The sequence below is a fragment of the Physeter macrocephalus genome, chromosome 12 (assembly GCF_002837175.3).
Source record: "Physeter macrocephalus isolate SW-GA chromosome 12, ASM283717v5, whole genome shotgun sequence".
Lineage (NCBI taxonomy): Eukaryota > Metazoa > Chordata > Mammalia > Artiodactyla > Physeteridae > Physeter > Physeter macrocephalus.
In genome coordinates this window covers 38,100,850-38,118,845 of record NC_041225.1, presented here as the reverse complement: position 1 = coordinate 38,118,845, position 17,996 = coordinate 38,100,850, and the positions used below count along the sequence as shown (strand labels likewise).

At 34.1% G+C, this 17,996-nt stretch overlaps 1 protein-coding gene across 6 annotated transcripts in view; it reads left to right on the top strand.

Annotated features, from left to right (window-relative positions):
- SMC6 (structural maintenance of chromosomes 6) overlaps positions 1-17,996 on the top strand; it is a 75,725-nt gene that overhangs the window by 42,051 nt on the left and 15,678 nt on the right. For 4 of the 6 annotated variants that reach the window (XM_028496692.2, XM_028496691.2, XM_007127334.4 and 1 more), the window contains 6 exons: positions 3,758-3,918; positions 7,634-7,769; positions 9,009-9,089; positions 10,192-10,362; positions 15,974-16,111; positions 17,097-17,242. In XM_028496692.2, the coding sequence (XP_028352493.1) occupies positions 3,758-3,918; positions 7,634-7,769; positions 9,009-9,089; positions 10,192-10,362; positions 15,974-16,111; positions 17,097-17,242 (833 nt within the window). Of the gene's footprint in view, positions 1-3,757; positions 3,919-7,633; positions 7,770-9,008; positions 9,090-10,191; positions 10,363-15,973; positions 16,112-16,235; positions 16,515-17,096; positions 17,243-17,996 lie in introns of those variants that run through there. The other 2 variants (XM_028496693.2, XM_028496694.2) reach the window with 2 other exon arrangements.

The following is a 17,996-nucleotide window of genomic DNA, read 5'->3' as shown; positions in this document are numbered from 1 at the left end:
GAATAAAAACCATATGATCATCTCAATAGATGCAGAAAAAGCTTCTGACAAAATTCAACACCCATTTATGATAAAAACTCTCCAGGAAGTGGGCATAGAGGGAACCTACCTCAACATAATAAAGGCCATATACGACAAACCCACAGTAAACATCATTCTCAATGGTGAAAAACTGAAACCATTTCCTCTAAGATCAGGAACAAGACAAGGATGTCCACTCTCACCACTATATTCAACATAGTTTTGGAAGTCTTAGCCACAGCAATCAGAGAAGAAAGAGAAATAAAAGTAATACACAGTGGAAAAGAAGAAGTAAAACTGTCACTGTTTGCAGATGACATGATACTATACACAGAGAATCCTAAAAATGCCACCAGAAAACTACTAGAGCTAATCAATGGATTTGGTAAAGTTGCAGGATACAAAATTAATGCACAGAAATATTGCATTTCTATACACTAACCACGAAAGATCGGAAAGAGAAATTAATGGAACAATCCCATTCACCACTGCAACAGAAAGAGTCAAATACCTGGGAATAAACTTACCTAAGGAGGTAAAAGATCTGTGCTCAGTAAACTATAAGACACTGATGAAAGAAATCAAAGATGACACAAACAGATGGAGAGATATACCATGTTCTTGGATTGGAAGAATCAATATTGTGAAAATGACTATACTACCCAAAGCAATCTACAGATTTAAAAACTCATCATTTCCTATGAATCTGACATCACTTTTGTTGTATAAGTTTCCATATGTATATGGAGCCACCTCTGATGTCTCTGTTAGGTTCCAGTTGGCACACTCTTTTTTATTATTTTGGCAGTATAAGTATGTCTTCATGCCTGACACGGGAGGTGCCTCTTGTTTACTTTTTCTTTTCAAGATTGTTAACTATGTGATGGGCGTTTATTTCCTCATACACATTTTAGAATATCAAAAATCACAGCAAGATATTTTTTGATCCACCTCCTAGAGTAATGGAAATAAAAATAAATAAATGGGACCTAATGAAACTTAAAAGCTTTTGCCCAGCAAAGGAAACTACAAACAAGATGAAAAGACAACACTCAGAATGGGAGATAATATTTACAAATGAATCAACGGACAAAGGATTAATCTCCAAAATACATAAAGAGTTCATGCAGGGGCTTCCCTGGTGGCGCAGTGGTTGCGCGTCCGCCTGCCAATGCAGGGGAACCGGGTTCGCGCCCCGGTCTGGGAACTTTTGTTGTATAAGTTTCCATATGTATATGGAGCCACCTCTGATGTCTCTGTTAGGTTCCAGTTGGCACACTCTTTTTTATTATTTTGGCAGTATAAGTATGTCTTCATGCCTGACACGGGAGGTGCCTCTTGTTTACTTTTTCTTTTCAAGATTGTTAACTATGTGATGGGCGTTTATTTCCTCATACACATTTTAGAATATCAATTATACTTTTAAAATCCTACTGGATCCACCTCCTAGAGTAATGGAAATAAAAACAAAAATAAACAAATGGGACCTAATGAAACTTAAAAACTTTTGTGAAGCAAAGGAAACTACAAACAAGACCAAAAGACAACCTTCAGAATGGGAGAAAATATTTGCAAATGAATTAATGGACAAAGGAGTAATCTCCAAAATATATAAACAGCTCATGCAGCTCAATATTAAAAAAAAAAAAAAACAATCAAAAAATGGGCAGAAGACCTAAATAGACATTTCTCCAAAGAAGACATACTGATGGCCAAGAAGCACATGAAAAGCTGCTCAACATCACTAAATATTAGAGAAATGCAAATCAAAACTACAATGAGGTATCATCTCACACCAGTTAGAATAGGCATCATCAGATCTACAAATAACAAATGCTGGAGAGGGTGTGGAGAAAAGGGAACCCTCTTGCACTCTTGGTGGGAATGTAAATTGATACAGCCACTATGGAGAACAGTATGGAGGTTCCTTTAAAAAGTAAAAGTAGAATTACCATATTACCCAGCAATCCCACTACTGGGCATATACCCAGAGAAAACCATAATTCAAAAAGACGCCCTCCATTGTTCATTGCAGCACTATTTACACCAGCCAGGTCATGGAAGCAACCTAAATGCCCATCGACAGATGAATGGGTAAAGAAGATGTGGTACATATATACAATGCAATATTACTCAGCCATAAAAAGGAATGAAATTGGGTCATTTATAGAGATGTGGATTGATCTAGAGACTGTCATACAGAGTGAAGTAAGTCAGAAAGAGAAAAACAAATATCGTATATTAACGCATATATGTGGAACCTAGAAAAATGGTACAGATGAACCAGTTTGCAGGGCAGAAATAAGAGACAGAGATGTAGACAACAAAGGTATGGACACCAAGGGGGGAGAGTGGCGGGGGTGTGTGATGAATTGATAGATTGGGATTGACATGTATACACTGATATGTATAAAATGGATGACTAATAAGAACCTGCTGTATAAAAAATAAATAAAATTCAAAAAAAAATAGTTTGTCATAAAACATCATTTCTTATGTTTTTAAGACTCTTAATAGTTTACTTCTTTGAACCTTGAAAGTTTTTTTAAGCAAAGGAAACTACAAACAAGACCAAAAGACAACCTTCAGAATGGGAGAAAATATTTGCAAATGAATTAATGGACAAAGGAGTAATCTCCAAAATATATAAACAGCTCATGCAGCTCAATATTAAAAAAAAAAAAAAACAATCAAAAAATGGGCAGAAGACCTAAATAGACATTTCTCCAAAGAAGACATACTGATGGCCAAGAAGCACATGAAAAGCTGCTCAACATCACTAAATATTAGAGAAATGCAAATCAAAACTACAATGAGGTATCATCTCACACCAGTTAGAATAGGCATCATCAGATCTACAAATAACAAATGCTGGAGAGGGTGTGGAGAAAAGGGAACCCTCTTGCACTCTTGGTGGGAATGTAAATTGATACAGCCACTATGGAGAACAGTATGGAGGTTCCTTTAAAAAGTAAAAGTAGAATTACCATATTACCCAGCAATCCCACTACTGGGCATATACCCAGAGAAAACCATAATTCAAAAAGACGCCCTCCATTGTTCATTGCAGCACTATTTACACCAGCCAGGTCATGGAAGCAACGTAAATGCCCATCGACAGATGAATGGGTAAAGAAGATGTGGTACATATATACAATGCAATATTACTCAGCCATAAAAAGGAATGAAATTGGGTCATTTATAGAGATGTGGATTGATCTAGAGACTGTCATACAGAGTGAAGTAAGTCAGAAAGAGAAAAACAAATATCGTATATTAACGCATATATGTGGAACCTAGAAAAATGGTACAGATGAACCAGTTTGCAGGGCAGAAATAAGAGACAGAGATGTAGACAACAAAGGTATGGACACCGGGGGGGGAGAGTGGCGGGGGTGTGTGATGAATTGATAGATTGGGATTGACATGTATACACTGATATGTATAAAATGGATGACTAATAAGAACCTGCTGTATAAAAAATAAATAAAATTCAAAAAAAAATAGTTTGTCATAAAACATCATTTCTTATGTTTTTAAGACTCTTAATAGTTTACTTCTTTGAACCTTGAAAGTTTTTTTTAATTATTTTATTTTTCTCATGGAATTATTTCATTTGCATGTTTAAATAAAAATACTTGAATCTTAAAGTGGTAATAGGTAATAGTTTGAAATTATATACAACAGAAATGCTTTGGCATATTTTTAAAATGTATTTTCCCCTCTATTTTTTTAGAATAATTCTGTAGCTCGTGCAGTAATGCAGTCCCAAAAGCCACCCAAGAATTGTAGAGAAGCTTTTACTGCTGATGGTGATCAAGTTTTTGCAGGGCGTTATTATTCATCTGAATATAAAAGACCTAAGTTTCTCAGCAGAGATGTGGATTCTGAAATAAGGTTAGTGTCCAGTGTAGCTTTACTGTTTTATTCGCACTAGTTCTTTGGGGTTCATTTCTTTTCATATTACTCTATTAGTAGTTGTGTCAGTGAAGAATTGTGAGTAATCTGTTTGGTCTTAAAAGATCATTTAGCTGGATGTAGAATTCTAGATTGATGGTTATTTTCCATCCTGACTTTGATGACAGTATTCTGGGCTTGATGAGCTGGTCTGCACATTGATTATTACCTGTCTGCAAAGAGGTAAGGAGCTTAACTCAGAATGTAAATCAGCTACATCACTATACCATTGTTTAGTTTTGCTGATTTTTCTCAGCGAGAGTACAAGTGTGCTGGGTACACATTCTGGCTCAAGGTCCTTGCTGTGTCTCTGCCTGGTACTTTGAGTCGCACTGTTCTAGAAGAAAACTTAGTCGGCACCATTAGATCAAATGCTTAGGGAGATAGAGCTGCTAGAGGAGACGCGGTGAGAAGCCAAACAAAAAACTAAAGGTACTTAATTAGATTCAAACGCGTGCAAAAAGAATTTTTGCTACGAAAAAAGCATGATTTTCCCAACTGAACTGTCAGTTGATGAATTGATAGGGTGGAGCTGAATTAATGACCTAGAAGACCTCAAGCAGAAGAACATAGAACTTAGGTAAAAGCACTATCTAAGAAAACTGAGTAAAAGTGAAAGTATTCTAAATGGCTTTTATATATAGGGGGAAATGAGGTTTCTTTTAAATAGATATCTGATTTTCAAATTATATTAGTTATTTTTGTATGATTATGAGAGCAGCATAAAGCAAAATAACCATAGTGGATATTGGGAAGTTTAGTAAAATTTCTTTTTTAGCAACAGAAAACTGTTGAATGACCTTCAACTTGTTATTACAGCACTCAACACACATTTTAAATTGACACTGAATCTTTGTGATAGGATAGATGAAAATTCATCAATGTCTGAACGTACCTGTATAAAAGTGACCTGTAAAGTGATAAATTTTTGTCTGCTGTGCCATGACACTTAAATCAGGCCCTTCTAATTCTTAACTGGGTAAGACTAAATTATATAGTACTCAAGCAAACATGAATGCAAATGTATAAACAATATCATGGTAGTGTTACTGTGTGTAATTCATGCTTTTTCTTTCAACAAAAAATGCCTTGTGCATTTGTATTCCACATCTTTAAAAAAAGTATGACATTCTTGGAAAAGGTAGTAAGTGTATCAGCAGCAAATCAGGATCCCTGATTCTAGCATTTTGGTAGTAATGGTTTAAGACTTACTTATGAAGTTAATAATTGGCTTCATTTTTAGCTAAAATATTTGCATCAGTGTGTAGTGGACAGAGCTTTTGTTTTAAAAGCTAGGCGGACAATGGTTTTTTAAAAATTGTTTCTCACCTTGATAAACTTTATTGATTGAAAATGTACTAAGTTATCATGATACTTAAATGATATTTGTGTCATCTGTTTTGACCTGAACCAGTATGATAGTTGTCTGATATTTGGAAATTTAAAAAAATTCACTGGTGTTTTTTAAATACGGAAAATATAAATTGGAAAACAAAAGTAGCTCATAATTCCATCTCTCCACAGTCCCTGTTGACATTTTTAAAATGATTAAAAGTAATATAGGCATATGGTGAGAAAATTCAAACAGTACAGAAATGTATGCAATGAAAAGTGAAGCCCTTTGCCCCCACTTAGGTATAATGTTTTCAAGGTTCATCCATTTGTGCTGTGTATAAGTACGCATATAGTTTCTGTATCTTGCTTTTTGTCTCTCAATATTATATCTTGGAGATTGTTCCATATCAGGACACTTAGAGCTGCCCCTTGGTATGGCTGTTCCATCATCTACCTGACCAGTTCCTGTTGATGGATATACGTGTTATCTGCAGTTTTCTCCTACTATAGCAGTGCTGCAGTGAGAACTCACATGTGTATCTTGGCATACTTCTGAAAGTATGTGCATAGATTAAATTCTAAATGGTGAAAATGCTGAGTCAAAGGATATGTGAATTTTAAAATTTTTTATTTTTTATTTTTTTATTTTTTAGTGGCATGGACATATATACACTACCAATTAAAATTTTTTAATAGCTGTTGCCAAATGACTGTCATTGTTTTATTAACATATAATTTATGGCCTGATTTTAAATATTTAATAACATTAAACAATTATTAATATTTTTAATACTTAATAATATTAAATGAGCCTTAATATTTATTAAAATAAATATTTAAATTTTATTTTATTATTATATAAGTTGATCATTTAATAGCAATTGCCAAATGACTACAGAACAATTTGATTCCCTAATCCGCTCTCACACTATGAGTATATGAAGTATGCTTTTCTATACCCTCATCAACTCAGCACTGGCAGATTCCTGTTGATGAAAGATGGCTCTGAAAAAGTTTTTGCATCTGGCTCCATTTTTACCAGAAATACCACACTTACTCTCCTCTTTTTCTCATTTTATCATTTGTTTATCATTCATTCAGCTAACATCATTGATTTTTGTTTTTAATTTTGAGAATTCCACAAGGTAGCACGGTTCTAATAGTTCATCAAATTTAAGATGCTCTTATTATTTTATATACCAGTAAAAAAGAAAAGTATTGATAGTTGAACCATGGACTGGAAGATGATTTCAGAATTCAGAGATGTTAAAATGTGGAAAACTGTGCATCTTAGTGAAATCTGGCATACACTCTTTATCAGAGGAAAGTTGTTCTTAATTGCACAGGTGGTTCTCTTCCACCAGGCACAGAGTTTTAGAAGACAGAGTCAGCGAGACAGGAAAAGATCACTTCTGAAGACAGTTGCCTCTGCTGGCATAGAGACCCTTTATCTTTGGCATCTGCTGACCTTATCCTCTACCTCTTTTCATTGTCCTCCTCTCCTTCCCTTTCACTCCCCACACATTCATAGCATTTATTCACCACAGAAAATGTTGAGCTGACCTTCAGTTTTAATGACCTTCAGTCTTATTTGTTTTTCACCTCTTTGTGCCTTCATGTATTTCTTTCCATCTTCTCCTCTAGGTGGTCCATCTGGTGAAAAACTTCAGAGAACACAAGTCAGTTGTCACTTCTCCCAGACTTACTCTTAGGTTCCCGTCATATTGTGGACATATAGTGCAGTGTCTTGTTCACATTTCAATGTTATGGTTTATTTCCTGATGTTTTGCCTTTTTGTTTGATTCCTTTATGCCTTAATTTTTTTTCTACCTCTGCCTATCACTGTGCACAATGCCTACCACAGATAAATCATAAATACATACTAATGAAGTAAGTAAAATTTAATTCCAGTTTAGAAGATGTTTTTTGAAGTCTCTGTATTTTCATGTTATGAATCACTTGGTAGGAAAAAACTGGTTTAACTGCATAGGTTTTGCAAAAAAGCTATTAAAAATAGGGCTTTCTGGGCTTCCCTGGTGGCGCAGTGGTTGAGAGTCCGTCTGCCAATGCAGGGGACACGGGTTCGTGCCCCGGTCCGGGAAGATCCCACATGCTGTGGAGCAGCTAGGCCTGTGAGCCATGGCCGCTGAGCCTGCGCATCCGGAGCCTGTGCTCCGCAACGGGAGAGGCCACAACAGTGAGAGGCCCGCGTACCGCAAAAAAAAAGAAAAAAATAGGGCTTTCTTTGTAAAGATCTAAATATTTGTAATATTCAGAAGTAAATTTAAAGTATTTTTTTACCCTCTCATCTCTATTAAAGTGACTTGGAGAATGAGGTTGAAAATAAGAAAGCCCAGATATCAAATCTTCAGCAACATTTGTCTGCCCTTGAAAAGGATATTAAACACAATGAAGAACTTCTTAGAAGGTGCCAACTACATTATAAAGAGTTAAAGGTAAAAAAACATCATTTGTTTTCTCAACTTAATCATTTCCAAGTTATTTTTAAGGTCTTAACATTCATTTAGTTAGACGAATAGTTTTCAACTATTTTGGCCTCAAGCCCCTTTACAATCTTAAAAGAGCTTTTGCTTGTTTGGGTTTTATCTATCAGTATTCATATTATTAAAAATTAAAGCAAAATTTAAGAATATTTATTAATTCATTTAAAAATAATAAGTACATTATGTGTTAACATAAATAACATTTTTATGAAAAATAACTATTTTCCAAAACCAAAAAGATTTAGTAAAAAGATTGACGTTTTTTATATTTTTTAAAATCTCTAACATTTGGCTTAATAAAATTCACCTGAACTGTCATATCAGCTTCTGTAATCAGTCTGTTGCAATATTACACATCATAGTTATAAACCTCCTGTATACCTGTAAGAAATTGATAGTAAAATTGGTCTTAAAAAAAAATAATGCCGGGCTTCCCTGGTGGCGCAGGGGTTAAGAATCTGCCTGCCAATGCAGGGGACACGGGTTCGAGCCCTGGTCCGGGAAGATCCCACATGCCAGAGAGCAGCTAAGCCTGTGTGCCACAACTACTGAGCCTGCGCTCTAGAGCCCTCGAACCACAGCTACTGACCCCGCGTGCCACAACTACTGAAGCCTGCATGCCTAGAGCCCGTGCTCTGCAACAGGAGAAGCCACCACAATGAGAAGCCCGAGCGCAGCAACAAAGACCCAACACAGCCAAAAATAAATAAAATAAAATAAATTTTTTTTTTTAAAAAGGCTCTTAAATAAATAAATAATAATGCCTTAGTGTTTTTATGAAAATAGTGTTGACTTCATGGACCCTCTGAAAGAGTCTCAGAGACACCCAGGAGATAGTGGGATTGGACTTTAAGAACCACTGGAGTAATCTTTCCATAACTTGAGACTGGATGTTTCAGGAAAGTACTTTCTCTGTGGACTCAACACTGTCATCATTTTAAATGCTAAGGTGGAGTACTTATATCTGCTTTGCATGAGAGTGGATTAGCAATAATGGTGATCAAGGCAGACTTTATACATACTTTTCTTTGGTTCATTTAATACTAATGTGTCTCTTTCATTAACTATGGAATCCTTCTGTAACATAAAGCAGAGTAGAACTTTGTTGATTAATACATCCTTCCCCAGGGTTTTTGTTTTTATTTTTCATTTATTTCTATTTACTAAAATCTAAATACTTTTTTTCAAAAGATGAAAATGAGAAGAAGTATTTCTGAAATTCGGGAACTTGAGAATATAGAAGAACACCAGTGTGTAGATATTGCAACCTTGGTAAGATTCTTTTCCTCAATTTAAATGTAATGTTAAAGGACAAATATGTCATTTAAGTTAAGAGTATCTACTCTCAGCTTTATAAAAAAATCCTTTTTTGAGGCTACTTTTTATGATTGCTATATCCATTTACAAATAAGGTAGAAACTACCTGGTGTATGGCCTTCAAGTTCCATAATATTTTGTATATGTAACTTGCATGCATTGTAATTGGTTTTGTCTTCTTCTGTTGATACATGAAATAAAAGTTTATCAGAGCTTATTATGTAAATAGTGCCCTTTCAAACCAAACTACCTAGCATAGTTTTTTTCAGAATTAATCAGTATCAATATTAGTGATATCTTTTAGTCAGTTGAAGTTGGTCTCTTTGCATTATTTTCTTTTTTCCAAGTTAATGGTTTTAATTCACTGCTTATTTGTTACTCTTATTTCTCTTAGACATCTTTTTATGACATTCAGCTTAGCTCCCTGGGTTACCATAAGTAGTGAATTAGATAGATTGCAGAATCTTGTTGAAATGAATCAGTATTTACCAATCGTCTACTTTCTACCAGGCATCATGTTAAATGCTGAGGGACACAACAGTGAACAAAACAGATCAAGTCCCTGCACCGATGGAGCTTTACTCTAATAAGAATTTGTCTTCATTTTTTATTAGTAATCTGGTTTTCCACTTAGTGTTTTTCTGCTTTCATTACTTTTATTGATAGACTAAATTTCTTAAAGGTATGGACTGTGTCTTGTTTATTTTTGTTTACTCAGCATCTAACACATTGTCTGGCATAAGATATATATTTATATACATTATATTTTGAAAGAAAAAGTGAATAGATAGAATAAAAGTCACCCCTTTTGATTATGCCTCAAGCACAATATAGTTTGTCTTCTAAATGTAATCCTTTTCTATTTTTGAACCTATTTCTTCTACCTCCTAATTTACCATTAAGAGTATGAAAATATCATAATTTGTTCTTTGTATTTGTCTTTAATCGATTTACTTGTAGCCTATAGTTTCTCCTCTTCTAGAATTGTTTGTACTGTTTTTCTATTTGATTACTTAAGTGTTTTAATTAATTCTGTATGCTCTGTAAATGTCACCAGGAAGACGAAGCTCAAGAAAATAAAATCAAAATGAAAATGGTTGAGAAAAATATGGAACAACAGAAAGAGAATATGGAACATTTTAAAAGTCTGAAAATAGAAGCGGAAAACAAGTATGATGCAATTAAACAGAAAATTAATCAGCTATCAGAGCTAGCAGATCCACTTAAGGTATGTATTATTGTTACTCTACTATATATATATATATATATTTTTTTTTTTTTTTTTTTTTTTTTGCGCGTTATGTGGGCCTCTCACCGTTGTGGCCTCTCCTGTTGCGGAGCACAGGCTCTGAACGCGCAGGCTCAGCGGCCATGGCTCGCGGGCCCAGCCACTCCACGGCACATGGGATCCTCCCGGACCAGGGCACAAACCCACGTCCCCTGCATCAGCAGGCGGACTCCCAACCACTGCGCCACCAGGGACGCCCTATATATATTTTTTATGTTTCAGTTTTATATACACGGTATACCGGCTAGATACTACCTCAACAGAATTTATGGCTAAATGTAAATGTAACTGTATAAAACCGGGCTGTAAACCAACTTTTCATCGTTAAATCAATTAGAATTAAACACTCTGCTCACGCCTTTAAGGAGAATAAATTGCCAAATTTCTGACCCCCCAGAAGATTACAGCTTTTGTTACCTTTTTATTTTGTGAGATTTTTTCTTCTTTTAGAACTAGAGGCAGGACATCTTATCTGTCTATACTGTTTCTGTGCTTATCTGTTCTCTTGTCCCACTTTTCCTCAATAGCTGAAGAATTAGTTGATATAAAAGCCAGCTTGAAATAAAATGCTACCCAATTCCCATTTATTAACATACCTACATTATATTCCAGCTAGAATTCAATTGGCTTTTTTTTTTAAAGCACATGCTTTTTGGAACCAAATTAGAGAAATAAAGTTATTTAACAATTAAATTCTGTAAATTTCACTATGTTTAATAGCTTTGTTGTCAAGTAGCTTATTATCATTCTCATTTTTATGAATAGCTCAATTATTCTCAAAACCTCAAATTTTATTTATAAGGCATTGAGAAGAATTAATAGTATGTTTTAAGAGGAGAAAGGTTTATTGATGATATAACCCCCTTTTTTTGTGGGAAAATTACCCCTTTGAATCAAAATGTATTTAGATATTTTAAAAATTTAAAAGAATTTGCATGCATATGAACTTTACTGTAATTGTCTCCATTGACAATTTTAGAAAACATATTTATTAAAGGAAGTTAGAGGAGGAGCCGAGCAGAAACAACTTTTCTCTGTTTGCGGTGGCCTCTCTATAGCTGCTTTCCATAGAGCTGTGATTCCTGCCTGCTGTTGTAATACAAGGTGGTTTACGTTTTATCTATTTGAGATAAGAATAAAAAATGGGAAAATAGACTGATAAATTACTGATTAAGAAGAATGTAAAATTTTAATAATAAAGTTGTGAGGGAGGAAAAAGGTATTAAGGATACTATTGAAAAAGGCAAATAGTAGTTACTACAGGAAATTAGAATTAAAAACACAAAAAGTCCAAGATAAAAAAGAAGACAAAATTAGTTTTTAAAAGAAAATAGAATAAGAAGAAATAAAATAAGTATGAAAATTGTCAGGAATAGGAGAGAGAGAATTCAAAACTCAGAAATTAGAGCAGTGAAGTTAAAACAAAGATGAGATAGAAGAAAATTTTAAATGGGTGAAGGATTGAGCATGGAAACTTAAAATCAAAATGATAAAGTATGCTAAAACAATATAGGAAAAGAAATAATTAGCACCCGAATTGTCCCAGATAGCTTAAAATTAAAAACAAAAAATGAAGGATAAGCTGTGTTCTGTTCTTTTAGGGACGTGTAGGCTAATGCAACTCCTGGAATTGGGAGTCCATAGATAAGTTCAAGAGCAGAAAATATGGGCAGAAGGCAGTGAGATTTCTTGGTCTTAAGTTCTTTGCCTTGGTTGCAAATAAGTGAAAGCTAGATGAGTCCTTCAGTAAACCTGCATGCAGTCAGCCAGTAGCCAAGAGGGTTTTCCTTTGCAATATCACATCCCAGTAGCCATCCCAATAGGTAATGACAGGACCAAGAATATTTGGCTAACAAAAGAATTTAATTCCTCAGAAACTCTTTGTGGTATATTAGCAGCTTCTAAATATAATCTGTTTGTTATCAGGATGTTTGTTCATTTTGTGTCAGAGGAGTGGTGAGGAGTGGAGTACTCTGTTCAAATATGTAGTCATTGAAATCTTGGCATAAGATTTCAATATTTTTCTCCCTTTGAACAGTTTATTTTGATTTACACTGCAAACTTAATGCTTTAGTCACAAATTAAATTTTTTGTACAGGGAGCATGACCTACATCAAAAATGATGGTCTGCATTTTGGAGTAGGAGGGCCTCTCAGTTTCTGATAGAGATAATGAGTGTTTATTTGGATTGAGGTTGACTATGCTTTTGAAAATTCCAAGATCTAATGATCTACAGCTTTTTAAAACCTCATAATTGATGTAGAGTTATATGAAGCAAGTGGCTATAATACATACTGTAGCAATTTATCCAATGTTGTCAGGTAACTAAAATTGGTTATTTAGGCATCAAAGAGAATAAAATTTTTCATGATTCTGTCCCTTCTAGCACCTCAGCCTATTTTTTTAAAGGCTGAACTTTTTAGGGCTACATCAGAATTAATTTTAGATCTAATCCAACCTAGTCCTCACCCCAAAACCAGGATGAATGTCACTAACTGGCTTTTAATATCTCTAAGTCTCTGTTTCACCATCAACAAAAGGAAAGTAAAAGAAATACTCTCTTGGTTCCTTTTTAGTTTTAAATTTGATGGTAACTATGATATAAATTTATTAAATATATAAGGACAAGTCAAAAACCATGATAAACGTGGAAAAAAGAACATTAAATTCTTTTCATCCTATTTTATAAGTCATCTTTCCCTTTCTAAAGTTGCTAGGAGAAAAGATTAAGCAGCACAAATCTGGCCTGATATAATTGACCCCTTTGGCCCTAGAAAGCTGATTTGCTTCCCTAAAGCAAACATGGACATATTTATTTTGAAAGTTTCTACCAAAAATGATTAGAAAATTTAGTGTTCAACCATTCTGTTTCATAAGCTATTGCAATTTCTAACTGTAGTATCTCCTACTATGTAAATTGCACCCATTTTCTTTTATTCTCCTCAGAGTAAAGGAGCAGGGTATTTCCATACTCCATATAACAATGTTTTTATTTTTAATAGAACTCTGCTATAAAAGCTGTGTATTATTAAGTGTCTGCCTTGGGTGATAGTTATTTTTAGCAGTACGAGCAAGTTGCAGTAAATTGTATTCTTAGGTCAGCAAATAGCCTAAATCTATTCTTTTATATGAGGTAAATACTTGCAATTTTTAGATACTTCTCATGTTCTTTTTCTTTTCGGGATATCTCCAAATATTCTGTCTTCCTTGATGCTGTTGTTTTGGTTTGTGTTCGTTTCTTTTTCCTTATAACTGTGATTCTTGAGGCTGAACATGATCATCATAGTGTGTATGTCCAGTACTAGGCTCAAAAAACAAACTGACTAAAATTTAATTTGGTGGTTATTAAATCAAGAGCCATTTTAAAAATTGAGATTCAGGGATTCTCAGCCTACTAAAACAGAATCTCCAAAGGTGGAGTTTGGAAATTTGTATATTTTTTAAAACATCCAAATTGATGATAAAGAAGTCAATCTGTATATCACTATTTGAGAAAGCTGCCACAATTGGTGGCTATGTATATATATATATATATATAATCTTCTAAATAAAATCTTTTCACCAGGCTATGCTTCCTTTAAAGAAATTTGTTTACTGCATGTACTCAGAAAGCAGATTCCCATAACAAGGGAAAAATCCAGTAACAAAGGAAAATATATTTTAGTCGCCATTCATATATGAAATTATTAGGCAAAATAATAAAAATGTGTACTTGACATTCGGTCTACTAATTTAATTATACATGAACACAAAATCACAGATACAAAGTGATATATTTAACATTTAGAAACACTGCTTTGTTTCCATTTACATTTCATGAATTAATTTTTTTAACCTTTCTCATGTGTCTTCAGCGTTGGCATCTTTATCGTGATTAGAGCTGTATTTTGAGTAATTAGAAGAGTTGAGTGATGGATTTTTCCAGAGCTCTTGATCTTCTCTTTCATCTGTATTATTTTAAATATAGCACTTTTAATAAATCATCTTTAATTTAAATAGGGTAAAATTTACTCTTTTTTGTGTCAAAATTTAGGAGTTTTGACAAATGCATAAAGTTGTGTACCCAACACCACAATCAAGATACAGAACAGTTCTATTAGCCCTCCCCACTACCCCCTCCCAAATTCCCTTACACAGCTCCTCATAGCCAAACCTCCCCCGCCCTTAATCTCTGGCAGTCACTGATCTGCTCTTTATCACTGTGGTTTTGCCTTTTACATAATATCACGTAAGTGGAATCATAATATGTAACCTTTTGAGTCTGGCTTCTTTCATTTAGCATGGTGTATTTGAGATTTATTCATGTTATCATTATCTGATCAATAGCTTATTCCTTTTTATTACTGAGTAATAATTCCACTGTATGGATGTACCACAGCTTGCTTATTCGTGTACCTATTAAAGGACATTTGGATGGTTTCAGTTTTGGTGGTTATGAATAAAGCTGCTCTAAACCTTTAAGTGTAGGTTTTTGTATGATAGGGTTTCATTTCTCTTGGTTAAGTACCTAGTACTATAGTAAATGTTGTATATTTTTAATTCATTTTTCAATTATTCCTTCTTTGTAGAAATATTACTGATTTTTTTATTGGCCTAGTATCCAGTGACCTTTCTAAACTCACTTATTAATTTAAAAACTTTTTCTTTGGAATTTCTTTATACACAGTCATCTCTCTTTTAAATACAGTTTGATTCTTCCTGTCCAATCTGTATACTTTTAATTTCCTTTTCTTATTTTAATTGAACCATCCAGGACCTCCAATAAATGTTAAATAGAAGAAATGGGACTGCACGTCCTTGCCTTGTACTTAATCTTAAAAAGAAAGCACTTGGTATTTCATCTTAAAAGTAATGGTTAGCTGTTATTTGTTCTTGTTTGGGATTTCTTTATTTCTTTATTTCTTTCTTTTGGGATTAGCCAAGTAATTTTTAGTGTTCCTTTTTAAAATTTCCTCTACTAGTTTGTTTAGCTACAATTTTTGGTTTTTTGTTTTTTTCCCAGTGGTTGCTGTGTGTTACGATATGCATCTTTACCTTATAGTTTACTACTGTTTCCCTTTAAAGTGATCTTGGGATAGCTTCTTTACAATTATATTTTGTTCTCAAAATTAATGAGGTTACACCTCCAGAAATGATGACCAAATAAGTCAGTGTTAAATTTCTTCACATCTTTTCCTCCTCCACCCCAATTCACCTTTTTTTAAAACCAGGTTTCCTCTGTCAGGTACCTCTGTAATATACAACACTTGCATTGTTTTAAGTCTTTTCAGGATAATGTGGCTTCCCAGGAAACCGCCTTGTTTACCAAAATAAAGTTGAGAGCACCATAAGGTATGGAGACTTCATACAAGAACTTTAATATGGTAATGTGACTTCTCAATTTGGGAAACTCCTCACTTCTCTTCAGAAACATATGGCTATGAACTTAGTAACACTTGCCTCTTAAAGCAGCATAATCCTGTCCACTTTATTGAGTTGTCAATTAGTTTATGCCTATGCTGATAATTTTTTAAAGCAATCTTTATAGATTATTTTGGTTTTATTTAAACAGGATGAATTAAACCTTGCTGATTCCGAAGTGGATAACCAAAAACGAGGGAAACGGCATTATGAAGACAAGCAAAAAGAACACTTGGATACTTTAAATAAAAAGAAACGAGAATTAGATATGAAAGAAAAAGAACTAGAGGTTATCCATCATTTTTTTAATGTTTTGTTTACACCCTTAGTCATGATTATTAAAGTGTGTTTTCCTAATGTCATGTTTTCCAAACATAGACTTGTTGTCTGATGACTATCTGTTTTGTATGAAGTAACAGCTGTTTCAGTGAATCAACAGAGGAAAAGACTGAGGGACTCTCAGAGTGTGGGGACTTCTTAGATCAACATGAAGAGGACTTTAGGCAGCACTGCAACAGCCCCATGTAGTGTCACTGAGTGATTTGGAAAATGGCACTCCCTCCACTGAAATAGTTCCTTAGATGCCCAGCTTGGCAAGTGCATACAGCTTTATGTCAGAAGAATGCTCCCCTGCCTCTGAGTAACTTGGGTGTGAGCTGGGTTGCAGTTCAGCTCCCACTTACTAGATAACCTTCGTTGACAACTGAAAGCAGCAGCCCTGTTTTTAGAGGAGAGTAAGTTGAGGGCAACCGTGGTTTAACCTAAAAGAGATGAATTCCAGCTTTGCTTTTACATGTCTTAGGAAAATGATTTAATCTCTGTAATTCATTTCCCTACTTGTTTAAAACTTACCGTACTACAAGTGTCGTGAATATAAATACCATGTTTAATATGTTACAAACACGAGGGTCTTTGTGTTTTCAGTACTACTTGATGTTCAGAATCCATCCTAAAACACACAGAATGCTGTATCTGACCTCAGCACCCTGGGTGCCCAACCTTTCATAACTGCTACTTGAAATTTGTTTCACTAGGAAGTTATGGAGCTCTTACAAATTATTAAAGTTGTGTACACCAATGCAATTTTCTCTTGAAGATTATGACAACTCTGGACCGTATTCTCAATATAAAGCTTAGAACAATGATATTAAACGTAATTAAAATACATTTCTTAAACATAAGTTCAGAATTCTATTTTGCATATTTTGGCACAAGTAGTACAGTGAATTGTTACATCAAAAAAGAGTTTTAAAGTTAAACATCTGTTATCTTAGGAGAAAATGACACAAGCAAGACAAATCTGCCCAGAGCGGATAGAAGTAAAAAAATCTGCATCAATTCTAGACAAAGAAATTAATAGATTAAGACAAAAGATACAAGCAGAGCATGCTAGTCATGGAGATCGAGAGGAAATAATGAGGTAAGTGATTGCTCGCTTTTCTACTTTATGATATTATCCATAGATGTATAATAGTGAGACAAAAAATAACGTTTATATATAAATCTTAAATTTGGGTAAAGTGTTGCTATGGCATATAGTTATAGCTAAAGTAGCCTTTCGTACATGTATTATTAATAATAAACATTTTTCCTTCGGAATTATTGCAGAACTCATTACAGAATGACATTTTAACATAATTGCCATTTTTATACCTGTAAGATTCATATAGACATGAGGATATTGAGCTTCAGAAGTAATCAAAGAAATGCAAAGCAAAACAATTAGAAGCCATTTTCATATATATCAAGATGAAAAGAACACATATTTCATGTCAGTGAGATTTCAGTGCAATGGATATTTTTATATTACTTGTGAAAATGGAAGCTCTAGTTTAGTTAGAGCACAGGTTCTGAAGCAAGAGTACCTCAGTTTGAATTGCAATTCTGTTACCTACTGAACTGACTTTGGAAAGTTATCTAATCGCTCTGAACCTCAAATTTCTCATCTATAAAATGGGTATAATTATAGTACTTACCTTATAGAGTTGTTATGAAGATTAAATGAGATAACCCATAATAAACAATGTATAGGATACATATTATGTTAGATGTTATTGTTATTAGTCTTTCTGAAAAGTTTTAAGGTAGTTTATATTAAACGCCTTTAAAAATTTCAACTTGGGGCTTCCCTGGTGGCGCAGTGGTTGAGAGTCCGCCTGCCAATGCAGGGGACA